General features: G+C 39.5%; 1 protein-coding gene across 1 annotated transcript in view; it reads right to left on the bottom strand.

Annotated features, from left to right (window-relative positions):
• PARD3B (par-3 family cell polarity regulator beta) overlaps positions 1-22495 on the bottom strand; it is a 929552-nt gene that overhangs the window by 416467 nt on the left and 490590 nt on the right. Inside the window, exons 6-10 of the mRNA XM_004426826.3 lie at positions 21864-21950; positions 16186-16311; positions 13657-14015; positions 11129-11268; positions 9643-9771 (exon numbers count right to left, since the gene is read on the bottom strand). Coding sequence (XP_004426883.2) covers positions 9643-9771; positions 11129-11268; positions 13657-14015; positions 16186-16311; positions 21864-21950 — 841 coding nt within the window. The remainder of the gene's footprint in view (positions 1-9642; positions 9772-11128; positions 11269-13656; positions 14016-16185; positions 16312-21863; positions 21951-22495) is intronic.

Here is a 22495-nt window from a genome sequence, read left to right as displayed (position 1 = left end):
GCCCAGAGAATCTTTGGGGACGGGGCCTGGGAAGAGGTAAGTGGCAACAGATTGTTATTCAAGTGTCTCTCTCTGTTTTATCAGCCCTTAGGGAAAAAAAAGTAGCAATCTTAAGCTGATATTCTTTAATGATAAAGATCACACATTTCCCTGAAAAACAGGCAGATGAAACATGTTCAAACCTCCAAGTATACTTTCAAAATGAAACGGACTACAGTGGTGGTTTCACATGTGTGGTATTTACTTTGATAACAGCTGGAAAAGTCAGCTACAATCAATTAAGGCAGTACCTTTTTTCCCCTTAATCTTTAAATATCCTTTACAAAATGAACGCATTTCCTTTTCTTACACCAAATGTATTGACCGCAGGCAGACGGGTAATTAGGCAAATCAAGGTCAGCCTCTGAGGTCCACAACCACTTTCTTATCCAGCTGCTCCATATCAACAGCGGGCAGGAATGACCAGTAACATTTGGCTAACTGGATGATGAGAAGGACACAGTCTGTGGTTGGTCACAATATTCCTTTTTCTGAGCTGTTTAAACAAGTATATTCAGAAAACTCTTCTTTTTTCTAGCCTCCGGAAGCCTAATCATGGCCACGGTGGCCACTAATAAGACATGTCTTGTGCCATGAGAGTACATCCGAGTCTCATGGCTCTCCATTCTCAACTTTGCAAGGGAATGTAATTAGGCCCCAGTCCTCTGATATGTCATGAGAGCTTCTTTTCAGCATAGAACACTCCTTCTTTCACCACCTTCCAATCTCCAACAAAACCAGTCTTGTGATAAAAGCCATTAAGTATTTTCATTCTGACACCTGGAAGCCATACAAGCAGGCCAAGTGGCCAGCACGCCCTCCATCTGTTTTAATAATGCTGAACCAGAGCATTTATCGTCATCTATTTTATCAAGACTTGATTTTGCTGACAAGGTGCAGGAAAATTCTTTCAGGTATAAGTACCTCTCGGGGAGTAGCAGATGACCATTAATCCCTCAGCCTTGCGGGTTACTGAACGCATTCAAAAAACTGGCGAAGACTAAGGACCTGGTCTCTCGGCCCACAGCACCAGTGAGAAGGTCTGACACTCACCTCGGGGAGGTGGAAGTCTTACTCAGAAAACAGTTCTGATTTTGACAAACAATGTAAATTCTGGTAAAGAGCAATACCTCTGTGCCTCATTTTCCCCAACTTCAAAATGAGATAAATGGGAACAAGTAAGCTTAGGTGCTTTGTGACAGTAAGTGAGCATCACTTTCTTAGGAGCTCTGAAACCCTTGACACTAGTTCAGAGTTTGCAGAACAGGGATGGCAGATTGTGGCCAGAGTACGGGGCCAGAGGGGGCACACCTCACCCTCTAGCCTTCCATGTTGGAGACGAAGGGGAAGGGAAACAGGAGTAACTACAAATAAACACCAACAACCCCATCTCCGCAGCTTCCCTAGGAGCACCTCCCTTTGGAAGGTGTCTGAATCGACAAGTTACAAGGTGGCACGTAACAAATTCTGAGCACAATCAAATTGAGGGTGGAAATTTTAAAGCACAATCGACTTGGGCCTGAAAAAGTCAACTACAATTGAGTTTGCCTGAATGAATCAGGTGTAATTGAGTTGAGTAACTGGATTGTGCTCAGCACTGGCCCTTTGCCAAAATGAGAGGCACATGGCCAAAGAGACGCAACTCATTTGGGGTGGAAATTTTCACAGAGCAAGACATTGTTTGCACAACAGAAAGTTGAAAATTTGATTATTAAAGCTAGTCAGTTACAGTCACTAATTTATCTTGTAGGCCTTATGCTCTTTATAACAAAACCACTACTCCAGTAGTTCTCAAACTTGAGCGAGCATCAGAGCTATCTGGAGGGCTCTGTTAAAACACATCTTTGAGCCCCACCCCTAGAGTTTCTGATTCCCTAGGTCTGAAGGGAGCCAGAGAATTTGCACGTTTAACAAGTTCTCAGGTGATCCTAGACTGCTGGTCTGAGACCACACGTGGAGAACCATTGTTCTAACAAGTTACTGTAGCATTTTAAAGTTGCTAAATTTAAATTTAAAATTTAAAACAAGATTGAAGCTTTTAAAAAATACTTTAAAATACTTTTAATACTTCAAAAATATTTATATAATTTTTAAATATAGGTAATGATACTTATTGTTTTATATCTCTTTACAAGTAAACTGTACAAATAGATTAGGGAAATGTCTTCATGATCATTTCAACTAACTACATTGTCATTTATATTCAATCCTAACTATCCCTACTCTCCCTGTCCTGTGTAGCCGTAATTAGAGATAACTAATGCTCTCAAATCTGAGGAAATATCTGCATATATGTTTTGATTTAAAATAATTGTAGTAGGATGGATAATGCGTTAAACACAGATTAGAAATAGATCTGGGGTAGTAGCTCCTTAGCACTACCTTTTCCAGCCTTCTATATCATTTGCTTTAACAATGCATAGCTTTCATTTATTCAGTCAACAGATATTTACTGAGCATATAGTGTGCACCATGCACAGGAAATAACAGAAGTTAACAGTATTTGACACTTACCAAATGCTGGCATCTGTGCTCAGCTAATTCTCACAACAACTCTACAAGGTAAGTGCTGTTATTGTCCTCATTTGACAAAGAAGGAAACTGAGGCACAGAGAGGTTGAGTGAGATTGCAAAGCAGGGACTCACGTTCAGGCCATGAGACTCCCAAACCTGGGCTCTTAATTGCTATTTGTCTACAGTCCCTAAGGTCTCAGGGAAAAATGTTAACAATGTGCTACTCAGCATCATGCTAAGGGGAGTCCTGAATATGAATGGAAAGTTAAACAGGGCTGTATGGCCCAGACCTGGGGGTCCAAGGAAGCTTTGCCCATGGAAGGAACATGTAAGGAGATACTTTAAGGACTGGGGAGGTGAAAGGGAAGGGAGGGGTGTCCTAGGCAGAGGGCAGGCTCATAGCACATATTTGGCAAGGAGAGGGCACTGGCAACATTTTAAAGAACTGAGAAAAGTTTGGAATGGCTTGAGAGTAGGGAGCAGGAAAAAATGCTGATGATCTCTGGCCCATAGACCAGCTTGGGATCCATGAAAGGAATACAATTCTAGGACAAAAATACTTGTTTTCTCCTCCAAACCCGCCTATACATCTTTCAATGCTCTCTCTAGATACACAAACACAAAACTTTGGAATTATTGATATTTCTCACTCCATCACCCCAACATCTATCAGATGCCAAAAACAAAGTTTTCTACCTCCATCTCTCTCTCCCTTCCCATTGGGCGGGAGACCCTAACTGTGCACTTAATATCTCTCATTCAGATAAACCACACTGATAACAATAACAAGTAACATTTGCTGAACACCATTCTATGTGCCCTATTCTAAGTTCTTTACATGCATCTTATTTGATGCTAACAGTCTCTTAGGTAAACAAAAATCTGATCCGCATGTTAGGGATGAGGAAAGGGGGCTCAGAGAAATAACTTAATCAAGGCCATCCAGCCAATCAGTGGTAGAGCCAGGATTCAACCCAGGTCTGACCGACCCCAGATCTCAACTAGTAACATTACATTCTAGTGAATTACAATAAGCTCTTAGCAGGTATCCTAACACCTCTCGCCCCTTCCAATTTATTCCAAACAACACTACTTCTCATGATAGCCCTTTGCTCAGTAATCTGTCAAGTTGGGCTGCCTACTATCTCCTTGATATATTTTATATTTTCCAGTCTCTGAGTATTTGAAGCCGGTATTTCCTTTCCCCCTGCAGCTCTACATTTTGAAATCCTACTCAATCATCAAGACCCTTCTCAAATACTGTCATGTTCCTGAAGGTTTTCTTGGTCCCCAATTTTGAATCCCCATAACACATTATTTGCATGATTTGGTCAACTCATCACCTCTTTTCCTTGTGGGCTAGAAGCTCCTTGAGGACAGGAACACATCTTACCCATTTCCAGAGTTCATGTGGCAAAGCCTTGATTAGTATTACATGCTTATTGGTTGAATGGAATTGCAGTAAGAAAGAAATGGGAATTATTATGGGGAGAAGCAGAAATGGAGACTATAGCCTAGCAAGGACTCCATCTTAAGTCATTAGAACTATGTTACTTGGAGAATCCATAGAACATAGCAATGCATTTTGGTTTTTGTATAATTATTTAAATTCTAAAACATAACTTTCACATTTTGATTTAGGTAGAAAAATCATTCTGAAATCATCCTTCAATTTCTGCTACTTATCCACAAATAACTGCTATAATATTCATTCTTCCTTAAGTACCTTGGTTAATTAAGCATGGAATCATTTGAATCAAATAGCTAAAGGGAATAAAATAATGTATCAGTTAAATGAGGTTCATCTAAGATTTCAAACCAAAATTCTTGCATGATTCATGATGTTAAATAATTTGACATTGGAAGGTGTGTTTTTCACTTAGTAAGAAGACAGAGTAAACCTGGGAGTTGGAGCCACATGTCATTTGCTGAAGTGGTCACAGGGCCTGGGAAAGATGGCAGTGTTGGGAAACACTCAGCACAGGAACTATTAAGGGAGCCTCCAGCATGTGGGCATCATTTTCTTCTTAGCAAAAGCAATATTCCCAAGTGAAGGTCAAATCAGCATGACAAACATGGCTAACTTCTGGATCTCAATCACACCAGGCAGGAGCAACTTGCTTGCTTGAAATATATTTAATCCCACTTGCAGAGGCCGGCATTTAATAGCAGGCAAACTTGGCAGGTAGAAATTATAAATACATTTGAAATTTTCTCAGCTCGTTTTACCCACCAGGGGTTGCTGTGATTTTCAGGATAATTTAAAGATAAGGCAGCAGGTCAGAACATAAAACATTAAAGAGGTTAACAAAGAACTGGCAGAATATTTCTTTCTACCCAATAAATGAAAGAAGACATACACATACGTGCACACCACATACACGGCAACTAAGTGTGTCTTTCTCTGAAACTCTTAAAAAAATAAAGGCATGAAATAAATAAAAAACATTTACTTTTTCAGGATCTTTCCTAAATGGAAAGATAGCTTTATCTAACACTTTGCAAAAGAAGAAAAGAATTCCAGGTTTCAGGGACAGAAAAGAACTTGTAGACTACGTCTCACAGAACAGACCAAACAAACGGCCGATTAAGTAGTAGTTTTCATTTCAAGTGCGGACGCAGACACAGCAGTTTCACCTTCCGATTCTATTACTAACACTAATCTTAAAGTCCCTTCTGCAAAAATGTTCCTTATGTGAACGCCTCTTTATTAAACTCTCACCCACTCATGGGGTGGGAGATCAAAGGATCTTCCATCCTGGGATTCTAGAAAGATTACCTCTGAAGCACAGTTCTTTTGGTAAAGATACTAAAAAGAGCTAAGTAGTTGTGATGTTATTACATAAATTCCTCCAACTTGATTTTCAACCCAGCTTGCCACAGATGGAAAGAAGCTTGGCTAAATGTGCTGCTAAATTTGTGATACTAACCGACTGCTCAGGAAGGAGGATCTGGACCAGCAAACATAAGAATTCAGCATGGCTCTCTGAGGTGGCGGGTCAGGAGGAATGACCAGGAAATGGATGCTAAGGCCTTTGGAATGACAGGGTCACATCCCAGAGACTGTCCTATGTCGGGACTTCCTGTGTACCTGCTGATCACATGCTCCCGTGGCTGTAAGTGTTAAGACTTGACAGGAAGCTAATGATAACAAGGAAGGAAGGAAGATTTAACTGTCAGCAAACAGGCAGAGCGGTGCTGTTAAGAGGATACAGAGCTCATGAAACAGCAGGGCTTGACAAAAGGTAGAGGACAGTGTCTCAGAACCGGCACACAATAAACACAGTTTGCTTTCTTCCAAGGAGATAGAACAAGACAAAAGCAGGAAGTACTGCCCTTCCTTGGAACATCCTGCCAGATTTTCGATGGAAAGTCCAGTGTGTGCATCCATCACATAAGGGGGAAGAGACCACAGTGACACCCCCTCCAATTCTTTGAGAGAAAAATACAAAGATGTATCACATAGCACACTGTTCTTCGTTTGGCTCTTTCCAATAGTCCAGGGCATGCCACATTATGAAGTCATTCCCACTGAAATGGTCCCTTCCATGCCAAACACGACCTCCCTCTAAACTTTCTGCACGGGTCTGCTGCTTAGCACTCATGGCAGGCACTGGACTGGAAAGAGAATCCTATTTCATATTTCTCCCAAACAAAGATTCTGGGTCCACATTACTTAGGTGCTTGTAAGCCTCAAAGGCCCTTGCTTTGCTGTGGTTACAAAGAATATTCCACATATCTGGATAGTTAGAAGTCAAATATTTTTTAAAGAGTCAAGACTATTTACCAGAGGGCCAGCCCCGTGGCTTAGCGGTTAAGTGAGCGCGCTCCACTGCTGGCGACCTGGGTTCGGATCCCGGGCGCGCACCGATGCACCGCTTCTCCGGCCATGCTGAGGCCGCGTCCCACATACAGCAACTACAAGGATGCGCAGCTATGACATACAACTATCTACTGGGGCTTTGGGGGGAAAAATAAATAAATAAATAAAATCTTTAAAAAAAAAAAAAAAAAGACTATTTACCAGAGAATTCTAAGGGAATGGATAACCACTTGCCCTCCAAATTGTGTGTAAAACTAAAAACAAGAACAAATAATTTATTTGCACTTATAATCTCATAGTTGCACAATTAATTTAATATGCTCCCTGGTGGGCTCGGCCTATGATGTCACTTTCTGGGATAGAAATCAAATTTTGCTAAATTCTATTAAATGAGAGTGAAATAATATATACAGGCTGCCTGACTTATGGATTTGGTTGGTTATAAAGAGTTTGTTTGTAATTCAGTATTTTTGATACATTTAAAAATAATAAAAAAGAAACAATGTTCAAAATAGTGGTTAGCCCCAGGCAAACCTGCATAAATCTATTTACCCCATAAAGTATCTAAAGTATAGTATTGTGTGTACAGTACTACAGAAGTGGTAAAGTATAGTATTGTGTGTACAGTACTACAGAAGTGGTAATGTACTAGAAGAAAGAATTACAGCTAACATATATTGAGAACCTATAATTGGCAAGAAACTATGCTAAGAGCTTGGCACGTACTATCTCTCTTAATCCTCACAACAATCTTATGATACAGACGAGGAAACGGAGCCTCAGAATGGCTTTGTGACCTGCTCTAGGTCACACAGTGAGTGGTGAGTGCAGAAGTTGAGTACAGGGAGTTGAACTCCAAGGATGGTGCCAAGTGTTAAGAAACTTAGGCCTCTAGTTCCTGCTAATTGTGGGACCATGGACAGGTTACTCAACCACACAGGACCTCTGTTTTCTCAACTGTAAAATTAGAGTCGGATTCACTGATTCTTTCAGCTCCCCTTAGTCTGAAAATTCTATTATTCCATTAACTAACTTCCAGGTGTAATTGTCTTTGATTGACAATTCTATGCAGGGTTTTACTTCTTCTGGGACCACAGTTCAATGGAATACACAGTCAAAACTTCTTTCCCTGTTCTCCCATCCCCGAAACAAGTACATAGTCCCACTGAGGTTTTCTAAGAGTTTTTATCTCCAGCAACCAAAGAATTGGACAGGAAGTGAAAGCGTTCCCTGCTATGTATACCTGCTGCTGTCTTTTGTATTGTTTCAGACCAAGGTCTTTGGATAAATAAAGGATTGAAAGAAGAATCCATCTGAATTTAGAAAAAAAAAATCTAGAATTCAAGTTTTGGCAGCATTTCTCTTTAGGAAAAGTGAGGAGCTTAAGTGAGAAGATGAGACAGACATTCAACATTCTGCCTTCCAAAATGGCTGAGTTTGGAGGAGTCAAGTAGAGGAGAGGAAGTGGGGAACGTGCCTTCCCTTCCCTATTTTCCCACAGATCTTCCCAAAGCACACAATAGGGCACGAGGAAAAATGTCTAAGACAATGGAAAGAAAAGGAAGAAGCAAAAGGAAACCCCAGGCCACAGAAACACGGAGGGAGGGTATCCTTTGGCCAGTGCTAAGGAGCATAAATCCATGAGAGAGGTGATGCAGGAAGGCTGCATATTCAACCGTGAATATAAACCCATGTAACAGAATATCAGGCTCAGAGCAGATATCTTAAAGGTTATCCAGTCTTATCCCCGTATCAACGGGAGAATTTTTTCTAGAGCATCTTTGACAGATGGTGAGGCAGGCTCTGTTTCCACATTCTAAATAACCCATTTCCTTCTTGGACAGCTCCAACAGTTAGAAAGTTCTTGTAACATTATCACTTCCAACCATTTGTTTTAGTACAAGCTCAAATAGGGCAGGAAATTAGTCTTAACTATTTTTGCATCCCCAGAACCTCCAATTTAGTTCACAGCAGATACTCAGTAAACTGTTTGTTAGATTAACACATAAGTAAATTAATGGATATAAAGTATCAAAGAAACAGATTGTTTACTTTCTAACGCATACAATGACTCTTTTATGTATTTGATAATAATCATGTATCCTAAACTCTCTTTTTCAAGTTAACTAAAGTCAATTTTCTCTAACTCTTACTGTTCCGAAAGTTTCCCTCTCGGAACCTCTCATATTACCTATATAGGCCTTTGTCATTTCTTATATAGATTCAAAGGAAACAAAATAAAAACAAGGGGTTATTAAAAGCCCTTTTATCACATCTATTCCCCTTTGTTATTAGCCATAAAAGTCCTTTGACTTTTCTATAGCTTTCTTAAATAAATATTTCAATAATAAAATGTGTTTATTGAAAAAAAAATGAGAAAATGAAAATCTCTCATAATCTCAACAATCTGGGTGCATCTCCTTCTAGTTTTTTTTAAGATTTTTTAATGTAATTTGATCATACTGCATATATCATTTTATACTTGACTCTTTACTTAATAATAAACTATGAACATTTTCTCATGTTATTATCAGTTCTTCACAGAGACCATTTTAAGTACTTACTATATTTTACTGGAGAACTATCCAGTTATTTATCTAACTAATACCTTTGGTTGTACAGTGCCCAATATATCAGTACAAGAAATGGGCCTTTAGAAAAAAAAATCAATGTACATGAATTGTTTCCACATCTTTGATGATCAGTTCAGGACAGATTACTAGAAGTGTAGCTACTAGGTCAAAGGGTATACATTTTTAATACTACTTTTGAAATTTCTTCCTTGAGATGCCCTTCCCCCTCAAGACTCGGTTAAATTCCCTGTTACTGTAGCACTCTGCAGTTTGCTCTTGGAATCTCCATGACCACTCTGAATACTTGGTTACATTTTTACTTCCTTTTAGACTGCAAACTGCACTAAGAGAGGGCCATGAACATTTTTGCTGACTGTGTTTTGCATAGGGCCCAGCACATAGCACATACTCAAAATATGGGTATTTATTCTATCTAGTTGAATATTGTTCAAGTGCTTCCTTGAAAGGGGGTTTGAATTTGTACCCTAGAAATACTGTTTGCATATACCCAACTCACTGCATCAACATCCTAAAACTGTGATACCCCAAATCGGGCACAATACTCTTGGTGTGATTCAATTTTTGCTACAAACGAAGCCTGTGATTTAGAACTCATTTCTCAGCTATTATGAATTCCCTGAGTATAGTAAGCTCTGCACTGAAAATTCAGTGAGACTGGGATCTGAATATTACCAGCTCTCGGGGCAGAAAAGCTCCTTCTTGGCGAGCGATGACAAGTGATGCTGTCTCTCCCTGCTTGGTGCTCCTCAGCATGGCCACAAGCTCTTCCTGAGTTCGTCCGGTGACATCTCTGCCATTAACCTAATGAACGCAATCATATGAGCAGCCACAATTACAACACTTGCCATCTCCTTCTACCCTAGATGGTTTCTGAAAGTAAGCAGAAACTGGGCTCCCATGATCAATGAAGCTCTGAAAAGATGAATACTGAGCACATGGGCCCAAACCAACCACGTGTATAAAACCAATAACATACTGATCATTATAACTGTGGTGCTGGACAGTCTCAGACAGTCAGCAATTAGTATCAGCAGTTTTTCCTAAGACATCGCATTCTTATGAAGGGGAAACCAAACCAACAGATTCCAGAGAATGGTTCCTCAAAAAAGAAGGGAGCAGATTTCAAATGCTTAACTGATACCATTTTCTACATAATACAAAAAGCAGAAATGAACCATTATCATATGGAAAATTCCTCTGGAAATAAGAGTCTTTCGCTATAATTCTACAGTGTTCTCCATGTTCTCTGTAATTCTACAGAAAATTATAGTCACCAGGTTACCATAGATTACTGGAGATTCTAATTTGGAGTGACATTAGTCATTTGGTACATTTTCTTTCATAATCTAGAACTACATAAAAGCTACAGTGTTGCTCCATGCCATGAGAAAGCTAAATGGAACCAGCCAGTTTCAATGAAGATGACATCTTTAAAGGTAAATGACAATATGCATTTAGCCAGGAAGATGATGCTACCAAACAAAAATAAATGAAAAAAAAAAGCCCCTGGGCCGGCCCCATGGCTTGGCGGTTAGGTGCGCGTGCTCCGCTGCTGGCGGCCCGGGTTCGGAGCCCCGGGCGCGCACCGACGCACCGCTTCTCCGGCCATGCTGGGGCCGTGTCCCACATGCAGCAACTAGAGGGATGTGCAACTACGACATGCAACTATCTGCTGGGGCTTTGGGGAAAAATAAATAAATAAATAAAAAATTAAAAAAAAAAAAAAAAGCCCCTTGTTTTTGGTATTCCAAACACTTCTCTACAGGCATAGATCAACCTGAGACAGGCTGGCCCAGCCTTGCAAGAAGTTTAAAGGAACTGTTACAGGGCTTGGTGTGATTTTGAAATTCTTGGCCCTAAATGAATAAATGATGGACTCTTGGATCTGATCCAAATTCTACAGGCACCCTAAGAGGTAGACGTAAGAAAGAGAAGACAGGGAAAAGTTTTCAGTATTATTTGGCCCCATATCAACTGCCCTTATTGGGGACTTACAAAGTTAGGCTTCTCATTAACCAGTTTTCTAATTAAAGTCCTTATCTTGTCTACAAGAAATCATTCTCAATATATTGTATTTAAATTTAATATATATGTTTATATACTTACTGATTTAAATACCAAGAAATATTTTATGGAAGATACTAATTCCAGCTCTTACCTCCAAAATTCTGTCCCCTGATTGTAGGCGGCCATCTTTTATTGCTGCTCCCTTTGGTAAAATGTTTTTTACAAAAATTGGACCAGGACCATGTATGGAAGAGTCTCTGGTAACAACAGTGAAACCAAGTCCTTCAGGGCCTAGGGTACAAGATCAGGAAAACGCATGGTCACCTTACGCAGGAGTAATATTACATTCAATCTTACAGCAAAATCTACCTAATGCAGATTAATGTAGAATGAGTGAAATATTTACATTATGGCAAATATTTTAAATATGCTTCAGTTGTTCTGGTTTCAAATACAGATTATAGTTCCTCACAGGCCATGATACTATCAAAGCGAATTTAGGGCCCAATGCAGATGCGGAGCACTTTCTTTTATTACGGTCCTAGAAGAAATGCCACATGTTATCCATACACGTGGGAGATGGATCTCTCAGTAAACCATAACCCGACTTCATACTTTCCTGAGAAGTGACAGGCCATCTGACGGGATCCGTCAGGCTCTCACCGGGCTAGCCAATAAGCGGCTGCCCTCTGGCTGCGTCTCCAGTCCTTGGATACTGCATCCTGTTGTCCCCTCACTCATGCTTGCTGCCCCTGCCCTGTTCTCTTGCATTTCCAATCTCTCTCTTCCGGTATATTTTTTCATTTCATCTAAAAGTATGCTCAGATTTCTCTACCCTACAGAATCCTTCCTTCAATCTACTGCTTCTCCAGTCTTTCATCACCAATGACCTACCCATGACCACATCCAGTAATTCCTTCTATTCTTGGTCTTTCCTCTTCTCTACCTTTGACACTTCCCACCAATCATCTTCTTGTCATTAACTCCCCCCTTGGTTTTCATATTTTTATTTCCCATGTCTGATCACATCATGTCTGTCTCTCTCTCTCCTACCCACTGATCTCCCACATAAACATAGATGTTCCCCAAGGATCTGTCCTGGAACAATTTGTCCTCTGGATGCTCTGCTGTGGCCAGCTCCTAGCTCCAACTACCATCTCCCTAAGGAAGGGACTTAAATCTCTTTGTTTGACCCGATCCCTCTGGTGTCAGCTGCCTGGATATCACCTTGCACACACTTGCACCAGCATTTCAAACTTCACTATGAATCTCTTCTCTAGTCCAGATCCTGGCCTTTTCAAATACACTCAGCTACTTAAAATTCTAATTTCTAGCCATGGCATCTCCATTGTGCAAGCCACCCTGGCTGAAAAGCTCAGCAATAACTGTAATTCCTCTCGCTCTTCCTTCCCATATCCAGTCAGCTCTTAAGGCATACATACTATATTCAGACAGATGCAATGCACCCTTGACTGATCTTTTGTTGTTTGGTCTCTTCTTCAGTATATCTCTTTGCTGTCAGATTAATCTTCCCAAAGTAGAGCTATGATGTCATATTCTTTATTTTTGCATTCAAGGCTTTCTGATGGATTTTTAAGGTCACATTCTGTGTCTGATTTACCTTTCCTCAAAGCACTCAATCCCATACTCAGTCTATATGTAGCTGGATAATTTATAGGGAAAATACAACTGATGCATTTATATAAAAGCCTAATTGCTAAGCACATCAGAGCATTTGTGCCTCCTAGTCAATACATTTTCTTCCCACTATAGAATTCTTATAGGGGGATGAAATTTTGACCAGAGAATCTTTCAGAATAATCTCTATCAAAGGTATATGTAGTTTGCTTCTGATATATGTTATTATTAAGTATTCTAAAACTACCTTGTGATCATTAAATTCTCTACTAATTCAGACAAAAAGCTATGAGATCTTGGTTTCTTCTGAATTGCATCTTGAAAATCATGTAGGATTGTAGAAGTTTGCAGTGGGGGTAGGGATTACCAGGAGAAGTTACAAAATAAACAGAAGCACAGAAGTGCATGAATACTTGTGTGTGTGTATAACAAGGAATAAATAGGATCCCGCACACACACAATCTAGTCTTGTTGATCTGCGCTTGAAAGGGCTAGAAAAGTTGAAATAGATGAAGACAGAAAAGGTTATACATGCTTTTGTATGTATGTTTTGAAAAATTGTTTTTAACATTGAATTATTGAAATTAGTAATTATCACGTTTGCTTTCTGAGGAATAAATTTTTTGCTGGTCTAAAACTATCTTAGAAAACCAGAAACAATATGCTTTTTGGACTTGGTCTAAAGGAAGCTTCAAAAATCATAAATCTTGCTCAAAACAGGGACAACTAAATTTTAGCGCCTATTTAGTATTAAGTAGTGATACAATATTGCTCTGTTTCTCTCAAGTTTGCAATATTCTTTACATTCCCCAACATGTCTTTATTATTTTGTTTCTATATTTCTTCTACACTCTCCAGAAGAAAAGAATAAGGAAGTACTACAATTTCAAGACATTTAAGTTACCTAAGTATACACTTAAATCTATTCTTTGATACAATTAAACGAAAAGTGAATTAACGAAATTAGCCTTAATGCATTTCTCTTAACCAATTTTACATGTTACAATAATAGAATGCTATTAAGCATAATTTAATAATTACCTTTCTTTAGGTCAATCTTAATTTTCTTTGCATTTTTCTTGCTGCCAAACCCCAGGAGAGGGGAGAGTGAGGGCGAGGATGTGTTTCTCCCAAGTCTTGGCACTCGAGGGCTCTGGCTTTGTTGCAGGGAAGTCGAAGCATCTTCCTCAGGACTGCTTGCTCCTGTGAGATTTACTGTCTTTATTCCTGATTTCCCATGGACAGGAGGTGGCAGCTTTGTCCTCAAAACGCCATCATTATTACCAAAAATGTTGAGAGGTCCAATGACGGATTTTTCATACTGTTCCCGGTTTGGAGGTGGAAGCACGCGGAGGAACACACTTGGCGATTTCATCGCCTGACGGAAGACATCCTGAGCCCTTGAAGGAGAGGCAGGAAACGTGTAATGACACCGCGTTCTAGCCTGTGGTCCACATCGTGGCAACGGGCGCAGCAGGAGCACGGGAGACACCGTCACCATTACTACTAGCGTGACTTCGCTAACTAGATACTAGTTACCACTTATGACTTGCCCACTAGGTGCCCCGCACTGGGCTACACAGGCAGTGTTAACGTGCATACTTCTCTCATGGAATCTTCTTAACAACCTTCTTAATTAATCTTCTCATTTAATCTTAGCTAAGTATAATTAGCTCTCATTTTGCAAAGTGAGGAAATTGAGACTCAGAGATTAACTTGTCTAATGACCCACAGTTTTTAAGTACTTCTAAACCTGAAAATCTATCCAGAAGGGATTACTGAAGTAAATACAAAAGCAGGCTTTAATTTTAGAAGAAAAAAAATCGGTTTGTAGTATTGATCAGATTATCAACTAGTCTCCTTTTAGGACTGTGTTCTCAGGCACGGGTCTTCTCTAACACTGGTTGTGTTCCTGAAGTTCAAGGTTTCCTCGCCGAGACATTTGGTAGGTGCGGGTCGTGTTGATTGCCACGGCGGTTGTCAATCCCATATGCACTCTCCCTGTTATTCTATGATAGACTACCTGTTCTTGTTACTTTTTTGTCTTGGCACTTTGTGTTTTTCCTCAACTTTCCTATTACTTTTTCTTCTTCCTTATGCCTTCTTATGCCTTACGAGTAGGTAAACAAACTACCTTTCCCAGCCTTTCTTGCCAACGAGCTGTAAGGGAAGGCGTTAGAGGCAAGTGGGCTCATCTGGGAGGCAGAGACTTTCTTGTGCTCCTGTTTCCCTTTCCTATTTCTTGAAACTCAGAAGTGATGGAGGGAACTCCAGCAGCCATCTTGTGACTGAGACACAACTTAAAGATAGTAGCCACATAGTAAGGATGGCAAAGGAGAAAGATGGAAGACGCCCGATGCACTGATGATGGTGGAACCCTATACCAACTCTTGACTGCCACCTCCACACTTGTTTGTCTTCAGAAGAAATAAATTTTAATCTTGTTTAAGCCACCCTTATTTCAGGTCTTTGTTACTAGGAGCCACACCAAATAATAATTAATTGTAATTCCAACTACTATCTGAGCCCCCCCAGCCCCACCCTTAGTGAGGTGTGTAACTCCCCACATTGTTAGGGGAGGAGGGGGAAGACTTCACATAGACAGCCCAGCTCCTTTGTTCAGTCAGTTTCTACTCCACACTAACTCCATGCTGAATTTTTGTGAGCCTCAATTTCCACCTCTGTAAAATAGGGATAAACTGTCTGCCTTTCATACTTATCAAGTCCTTGTAAAAAGCACAGTAGTATATAAAAATAATATCATTATTAATAATTATCGTAATTTTGTCTATTATTCATTATTTTCAGAAACAGACTCTTAAGGCTTCATTTCTTTCCACATTTGAGCAGCCAGTGCCCACTGCCCTCCCACCACCCACAACCCCCCACCCACAACCACTCACCCCCTCCCACACACACACACAATATTGACAACTAATGGTCACAGAGAAGATATATTACGAGTTGTTTTGGTCAGAAACAGGAGAGATTGGTGTTCATTACTAAGGAGTATTTACTCCCTTGTTCCAGAAGCCCACTGCAATGCCAACATACATTTTAAAAAACTTACACAGACTGCTACATACTCTAATTCTTTAGGTATTCCCATAACATTTTCACATGCAGAGAAATGATTTCTTGAGGGAGAGTATTTTAATTTTTTTCATTTGTTTCTATTATTTAGTGAGTCCTCACAGATATCTCGCAGAGATACACCAAGTAAGTTAATTAATAAGCTGAACTAACCATCTGTGAAAAGAGTCATTAAATACCAATCTAACTGACCCATACCCCAAGAAAAACAAACCCATCTATTGATGCCCCAGAAAGACAAGCAGGCAGGAACGCCACTGCATTCTGCAGTTTACCATTCCTGAGGCTGTGGGGCTGTGTGCAGGCCACCTCTGAGGACGCTAAAGCATGAGACAGATTTGAAAATGGATGTTCTGGGGTCATTCAAAGGGAACTGACCAGAAATTCTGCCTACAGTTGTGATCGTAATGAGCTCAGTAATGATTACAAGCATTCTAGCGATCAATAAAGTAAATAAACAAATGAAAAACTGCTTACTGAGCAAAGGTTTTGTCTACGAGGTCCACATTGTTGATTTTTACAATACATTCATTTTCATGAAACAGTCCTTCCCGCTTGGACCTGCTGTTTTCTTCAATGCCACGGATGAAGAGTCCTAGAATCCTAAATGCAAGATTTAGGTTGAAATAGAATTACTGAATAATAATATGCTAATTATTTCTCCACTTGCAACTATTTAGAAATAAGTATTGATTTCTATTTATGAAAGAAATTATGCTTTATATTCATGCAACTGTTTGTTATTTAAATCCTTAGTAAAAAAAAAAAAAAAATCACTCACTAAAAGAGAAAAAGCCCTTCAAGACAAATGTACATAAACCACAACCAGAGTATGTTAATCTACGATCCCATTTCTCGTGCTTGCAGCACACTAGGAAAGGCTGGGTAGCTCAGTGGGATTGAGGACACAAAGGCCCCGCGGTCTGGAGAAGGGCTCACTGTAGTAAGTCAGCCTGAGTTAGTGCCGAGGGGGCAACTTGACATTTAGTAATGGGAGAGCATTAGGTATCCACTGTCATTTTTGCAGTCTTACTACCTGTTTCAATAATTTGCATTTCAAGAAGTAAACATTTAAGTGGAGATCATATTACTCAGGTTAGAAGGAAGTTCACTCCCGTTTGCTGGTTTGCTGGTGTCACTGAATCAAGTACAGGTTGTTTCCTGTGTGCTCAGAATGGAGGAGAATGAGACAAGGCTGTAGGACCAGGACAAATCCAAGGACAGGCTCTAAGTATAGTAGAAATTAGAAAACTGCAGACATCAATAAGCCTAGAATCTTCCTAGAAGGGTTTGGGGAGAAACTGGGATGTAAACTGGGTCAGAAGAAGAAGTAGGATTTGGCTAGGAGGAGAGAGAACATTCGCGAGGCAGGCAGGGCCCGTGCGTTTGTGTGAGGAGCAGGGCAGGGAGCTGACACTGGATGGGGAGAGCAGCGCCATGTGGTGGGCCTGGAACACCAAGCTGATGGGCTTAACCGGATGAGGCTGGAGGTGTACACCCACCACCCACTGCTTCTGAGCAAGACAGCGACATGATGTAGGAAGAGTCTAAAATTTCATCCAGGAAGGGTCTAGATTCAGAGAGGACACCCGGGGGTGCTGGTGCTTTGTGGCTGTGGCTAAGAGTCAAGAGGGGAGGGGGTTGGACAAAAAGGAAAGGAGAAAGAAAACTACAGCAATAAAAATAAAGAATAAATTTTATGTGTGTGTGTGTGTGTGTGTGTGTGTGTGTGTGTGTGTGTGCGCGCGCGCATGCGCATCTCTGTTACCTATTGGTAGTATCTAAACCAAAAACTAAAAGGAATCAAACCTGTGTGTATTTTGGCTATTTCTCATTTGAAGGATTTCCCTTCCCCTAGCGGCATGTCAGGGTCCTCGCTGTGTCCCAGAGAGAAAAAGACAGATCCGTCCTCCGAGAGGAACCTGCTGGGGTGGGTGCAGAAACTGACATCTCCCCCTCCCTCGTCCTCTAGTCTGTCTACTTTGTCATTCTTTCGTAAGCGCGCTATTACATAGTCCCTTTGCCTTAAATCTCAAATCTAAATAAACTATGAGCACATTTTATGCTTGAATAATAGGGTCAGCCATGGAAAAAGGGCAGCCTCCAATGAAAGTGGAGAACCATCTTGCTGTTTGGAGTTGCCCCAAAGTTGGCCTCTGCCTGCAGGGCCTCAGTTTCATTTAATGAGCTCATGTCATCTCCAGACGGCAGGAGGAGAGGCACAGGCGGTGTTACTGAGATCTCTCCTTCAGCAGTGTTAAATGAGCACAATACACCGAGGTAGGAGAGAGAAGAGCAAGTTGTCAGGCCACCTACTGCTGGGATGCTCAGGGTTATAGGCACAGTATGCAGGGAGGTGCTCCGCTTCACTGCCTAGTTCTAGTAGCTTTGTAGATTAATCATACTCTGTGTGGAAGAGAAAAAAAGCCACAGCTACTGTTTGACAAAGGATCTGAGATTCAAATTAATATTTTTAAGATACTAATCTTACCTTAATCTCGTAACATGATATTTAAAATTAAACTATTTGACAGGGAAAAAAAAAAGAACGAAATAGTGTTTCTTTCCTAAATTAAAAAATATTCTAATAGTTCACATTTTGGATTTTTGTTATGGTGGATTCGCAATAACATGATACATTAGGAGGCTCACGTGGTTATAAACTAGTTTATGTAAGCGATATTTTTTTAACAAGCATTCAAGTCTTCCTTTAATTTAATTCAGTACATCATCAGTCATGTAATGTTACTCCCTAGGATTTAATTTCACATTTTGGGAGATGAATTAATTCTTTCAGGCCACTGGGTTGCAATTTAGCTGGCATATTACAGCTGGAGTATGCTATGTAAACCTCACTGATCTAAATAACCTGAGTTTCCATGAAAAATTTATTGACAGAATAAGCCCAACTGTAAAACCCTTGTGTCAGAGGTAATTTTGGCAAAATGTAAAACTGACTGATGTTATTAGTTTGGTTCCTGGCAACAAACCACTCCTGCATATTCTCTATTCCATGGAAGGGATGGATTCCCTCCAGTTTGGTTTCATCCAGACCAGCGTGGAAGGCTCAGAAGACAATCTCTCCTTATCCCCATGGCCCCAAATGAGTGGGCTGTGGTAGCTATCTCATCTGGGACCAAGACTCTCGTACTGTCGAGGAGTTATAGGCTGAGATGAACCAGTTAATTTGCATTAATGAGCACTGATAAAGGATGCTGAAATGCACAGCGCCACACAATAAGAAGGGTAACAACTGCTTGCTTCTCTTCTAATAATCACTTAGGCACCAACCCCCCTTTCCTTGCCCCCTTCCGTTCTTCCCACTGTGTCACGTGCTGTGGCCGCTCTACTAGCTTAGCATTTTTGTCTAAACATCTCCTCTGCTCACATTATGTGTTAGTCTTCACCCATCCCTTCCTTCTTCTCTCTCATATTTAGCTGTCTTTACTATGGCTGAGGTATATTACACTATCTTTATTTACTGAAAAACAATTAGATTGCATGCTTTTAATTTGAAAACAAAACCACATTGCTTGTTTAAAAAATGAATTCATTAAGTTGCTTTTTACTTGCAGGGACTCGGTTTTTTGTCTGTCTGTTCTGTTTTTACTGTGCAAGCCAATGGCCCTCCACCCAGGCGGCATTCAGTGCCTGCACTGCAGCATCTAATGAACCCACTGAGGCCGTATTTCTACAGTGGCCACTCTATTGGACTTAGGGTGTTCTAACTTAGATCAGGTTTCTGATTCAACAACAGGTGTGGCAGTATTTTTCTAAAAGAAAAAAAATAAAAAAGAAATTGGAGGCAAAGCCAATTACAGTAGTCTTAGTAAATAATAAAATGTAAATTCTAATTTAAAATAATGACACAAACCAATAAATTGAAGGAAATTAAGAACTAAGTAAACCACTATGACCTTAACTCAACCCCCTCCTCCTCTGCTAGCACGGTGAAGCCATATGGCACTATGAAGTCAGACTCTTGTCTGACACGCTCTACACACAGTTGCATCTAGACACATGGGTTGAGTTAAGTGTGCTATTTCAGCCTGTACTCATTACTTCTTAACTTTTATTGGCTCATGTCTCCACTTCTATATTATTGTTAATGCTTTTAATTAAATTTCCTTTCTATAATACAAGTGGAGAACATAAAAAAATTATACAACTATTTCACCAAGTTACCGAACAGTTGGCCATGAATTTATAAAAGTTCATTTCTGAACCAGGCTTTTCTGTTTTAGCCAAAATAATAATACTGATAATGTACACATTCATATGTTGTGTATTTTACAAGGAGCTTTCAAATTTTTAATGTCATTTAATCCCCACCACCTTGATGTGAAGTAGGAATTCACAAGAGGCAAGTTTAGGAGCCTTGCTCAAGGTGATAAAAGAGAACACTGAGATGCAAATCCCACTGCTCTGGACCGAAGTCCAACGCTCTTTCCACTGTTCTACAAGGCGTGTGCTCAAAATTAGAAGCAGGAAGGAAAAGGGAGGGAACCAATAAATTCTCGTGTGTTTCCCTTATTTGAAGTGAGAGAAGGTGATTTCTGGTCTATAGGGTCAACTTGTTTTCTGAACTATTGAGAATGAAGGATGGTGACTGTCACATTGTATATTTCTTCATGTTTTGGAAATTGGGATGTTCTTGTGTTTCTATTCCAGCTTCATTAAGCCAAAGGGCCTGGTAATTTAACAGCTCTGGTATTTCACAAAGCTCAATCAGTACACTTCTGCCAAAAGCCATTAGAATTGCTCATGACAACTGGGTAAATACCCTCCCTGTCTATCAAAAACAACCTCAGCTTGTCCTGTGCCATAACCCATAACATTTATAAACACGCTTATTAGCACACACAGGAAATGAGACAATAAGAGCCACTATCTTTTCAGTTCATTTCTTTTTGAGGAACAGTCATTCCAGCAAAAGCTTGGCATCAGATGTTATTTGCAAAAAAAGGTGATGACTGTGCAATTATAGGTAGCAGATGGCTACCTCCTGAAAATGATGCCAACCAAAATATCATGACTAAACCTGCTCTTCCCGCTATATGGCAGACCGAATTGAATAAATATTCAGAACCAGTAAATTAATGCTATATAACCTTTGGGAAAAATTTTTTTCTAGAAAAAGCAATGGAGTGAGGGCAAGTCAGGAGATCTGGATTTTGTATGACCTTGAGAAAATACGTTGACTTTTCTGGTCTTTGATCTCCTAAGCTAAAATAAAACATTCTGCTTTTCAATGATGCATGTAAGAAAATAAATGTAGCAAATTCATTAAAATCACGTCATATGAGTGAGAAACTGATTTTCTTGTAAGTGTCTGATAGCCCTTGTCAATATCAGTCTAGTGCTACAGGCAGTCATCTTACTGAAAAGTGACACAATATCTGATACTAGTTTTGTAAGGGTGTCATAATAGTACTAATATTGACTCTCAGGCACACACTTTAATTTACATCAGTAAAACAAGTTTTATATTCAGTTAGGTAGATATGAAATTCATGAATTGCTGACACACTCTAAATTACCAATTACCAGTGTGGATTTAGTAATATAATGTCTTTAAAATTTCAAAAGGATGTGGTAAATTATTTTTAATTGATTGTATTTTATTTTATTTTAGAAAATAGTAAATAGCATGATGGCATTTTGCTACTATAGCTAAAATCATCAAAACATATAAGTTTCTAATATAGCTTCTTATAATGTTAGAATATTTATTATTCTAAGTTCTATATACTTGAGGAATATCAGAAAATACCAATTTGGAATCAGTATATTCGCTTGTTGAAGTGTATTTTGGAACATTAAAAAATTCAGTTGCAATATTCATCTAACAATATGTTAAAATCTTTTCCAAGGATTCTGTTTACTGTGTATCACTGATAAGAACACTAAGAAAATACTTCATAATTAATTGCAAATGCAGAAACTGTGATTGATTTTTTTCTTTTCCATTGCATTCTAGAAATTAATGATTTTATTCTGTTTCTAACACATAAGTGGCCAATAGAATTATATCTTGAGGTGTCCATCTGTATAACAGAGATACACACTTAATCTCCTCTGAAAAATATTTGGGAGAATGAGCTCAAGTAAGTCTTTCATTAGCATGAGCTTCTGATATAAGGGAAACATCTTACCTTCCGCTCAGAGATGAAAAGAAGGGGACTACATGTATTCCCAAGGGGCCTCCTTCCCCAGAAATCTCCACTGTTCTTGTCATATCACTGGGGCAGAAAAAAATAACAGCACAGATGAGTCTCTGCTAAAAAAACAGATGAGGCACGTTAAAAAAAAACTAAACCTTAGGATTATATCAACTACTGTAAATTCAACAGCAGAGATGAAATCAAAGGAGTACATGATTTGCAGGTATGTTCAGAAGATCCAGGAAATAAAATGTTCAAAAGACTATCTGATTTCTTATTTTTTCCCCTAGAAGAGGAACAAATGGAAATGACTACCTACAAAAATAACTTCCTACTTAACTTAATCTGCATAAATCAACATATTTAAAAGGATGTACACAAAAATGAAATTTCAAGTGTGAACCTATTGAGACACTCTTGAAAACTACTGTACAGATGATAAAATACATAGAATTAAGCATATCTATGCTTAAGCATAAAGTAGGCTTTTCCCCCCCAAAATAGAGGGAAAGAGAAATAAAATATGTATTTATTAGAAAAAGCACAGAATTACATTTTACGACTGTGAAGCCTCAGTTGGTAATACATATGGGCACGTTCAAAGCGTCATAAATCAAAACTTA

Source organism: Ceratotherium simum, chromosome 9 (genome assembly GCF_057802395.1).
Source record: "Ceratotherium simum simum isolate JZ-2026a chromosome 9, ASM5780239v1, whole genome shotgun sequence".
In the NCBI taxonomy this organism is placed as follows: domain Eukaryota; kingdom Metazoa; phylum Chordata; class Mammalia; order Perissodactyla; family Rhinocerotidae; genus Ceratotherium; species Ceratotherium simum.
This window is presented reverse-complemented; position numbering and strand designations above follow the sequence as displayed.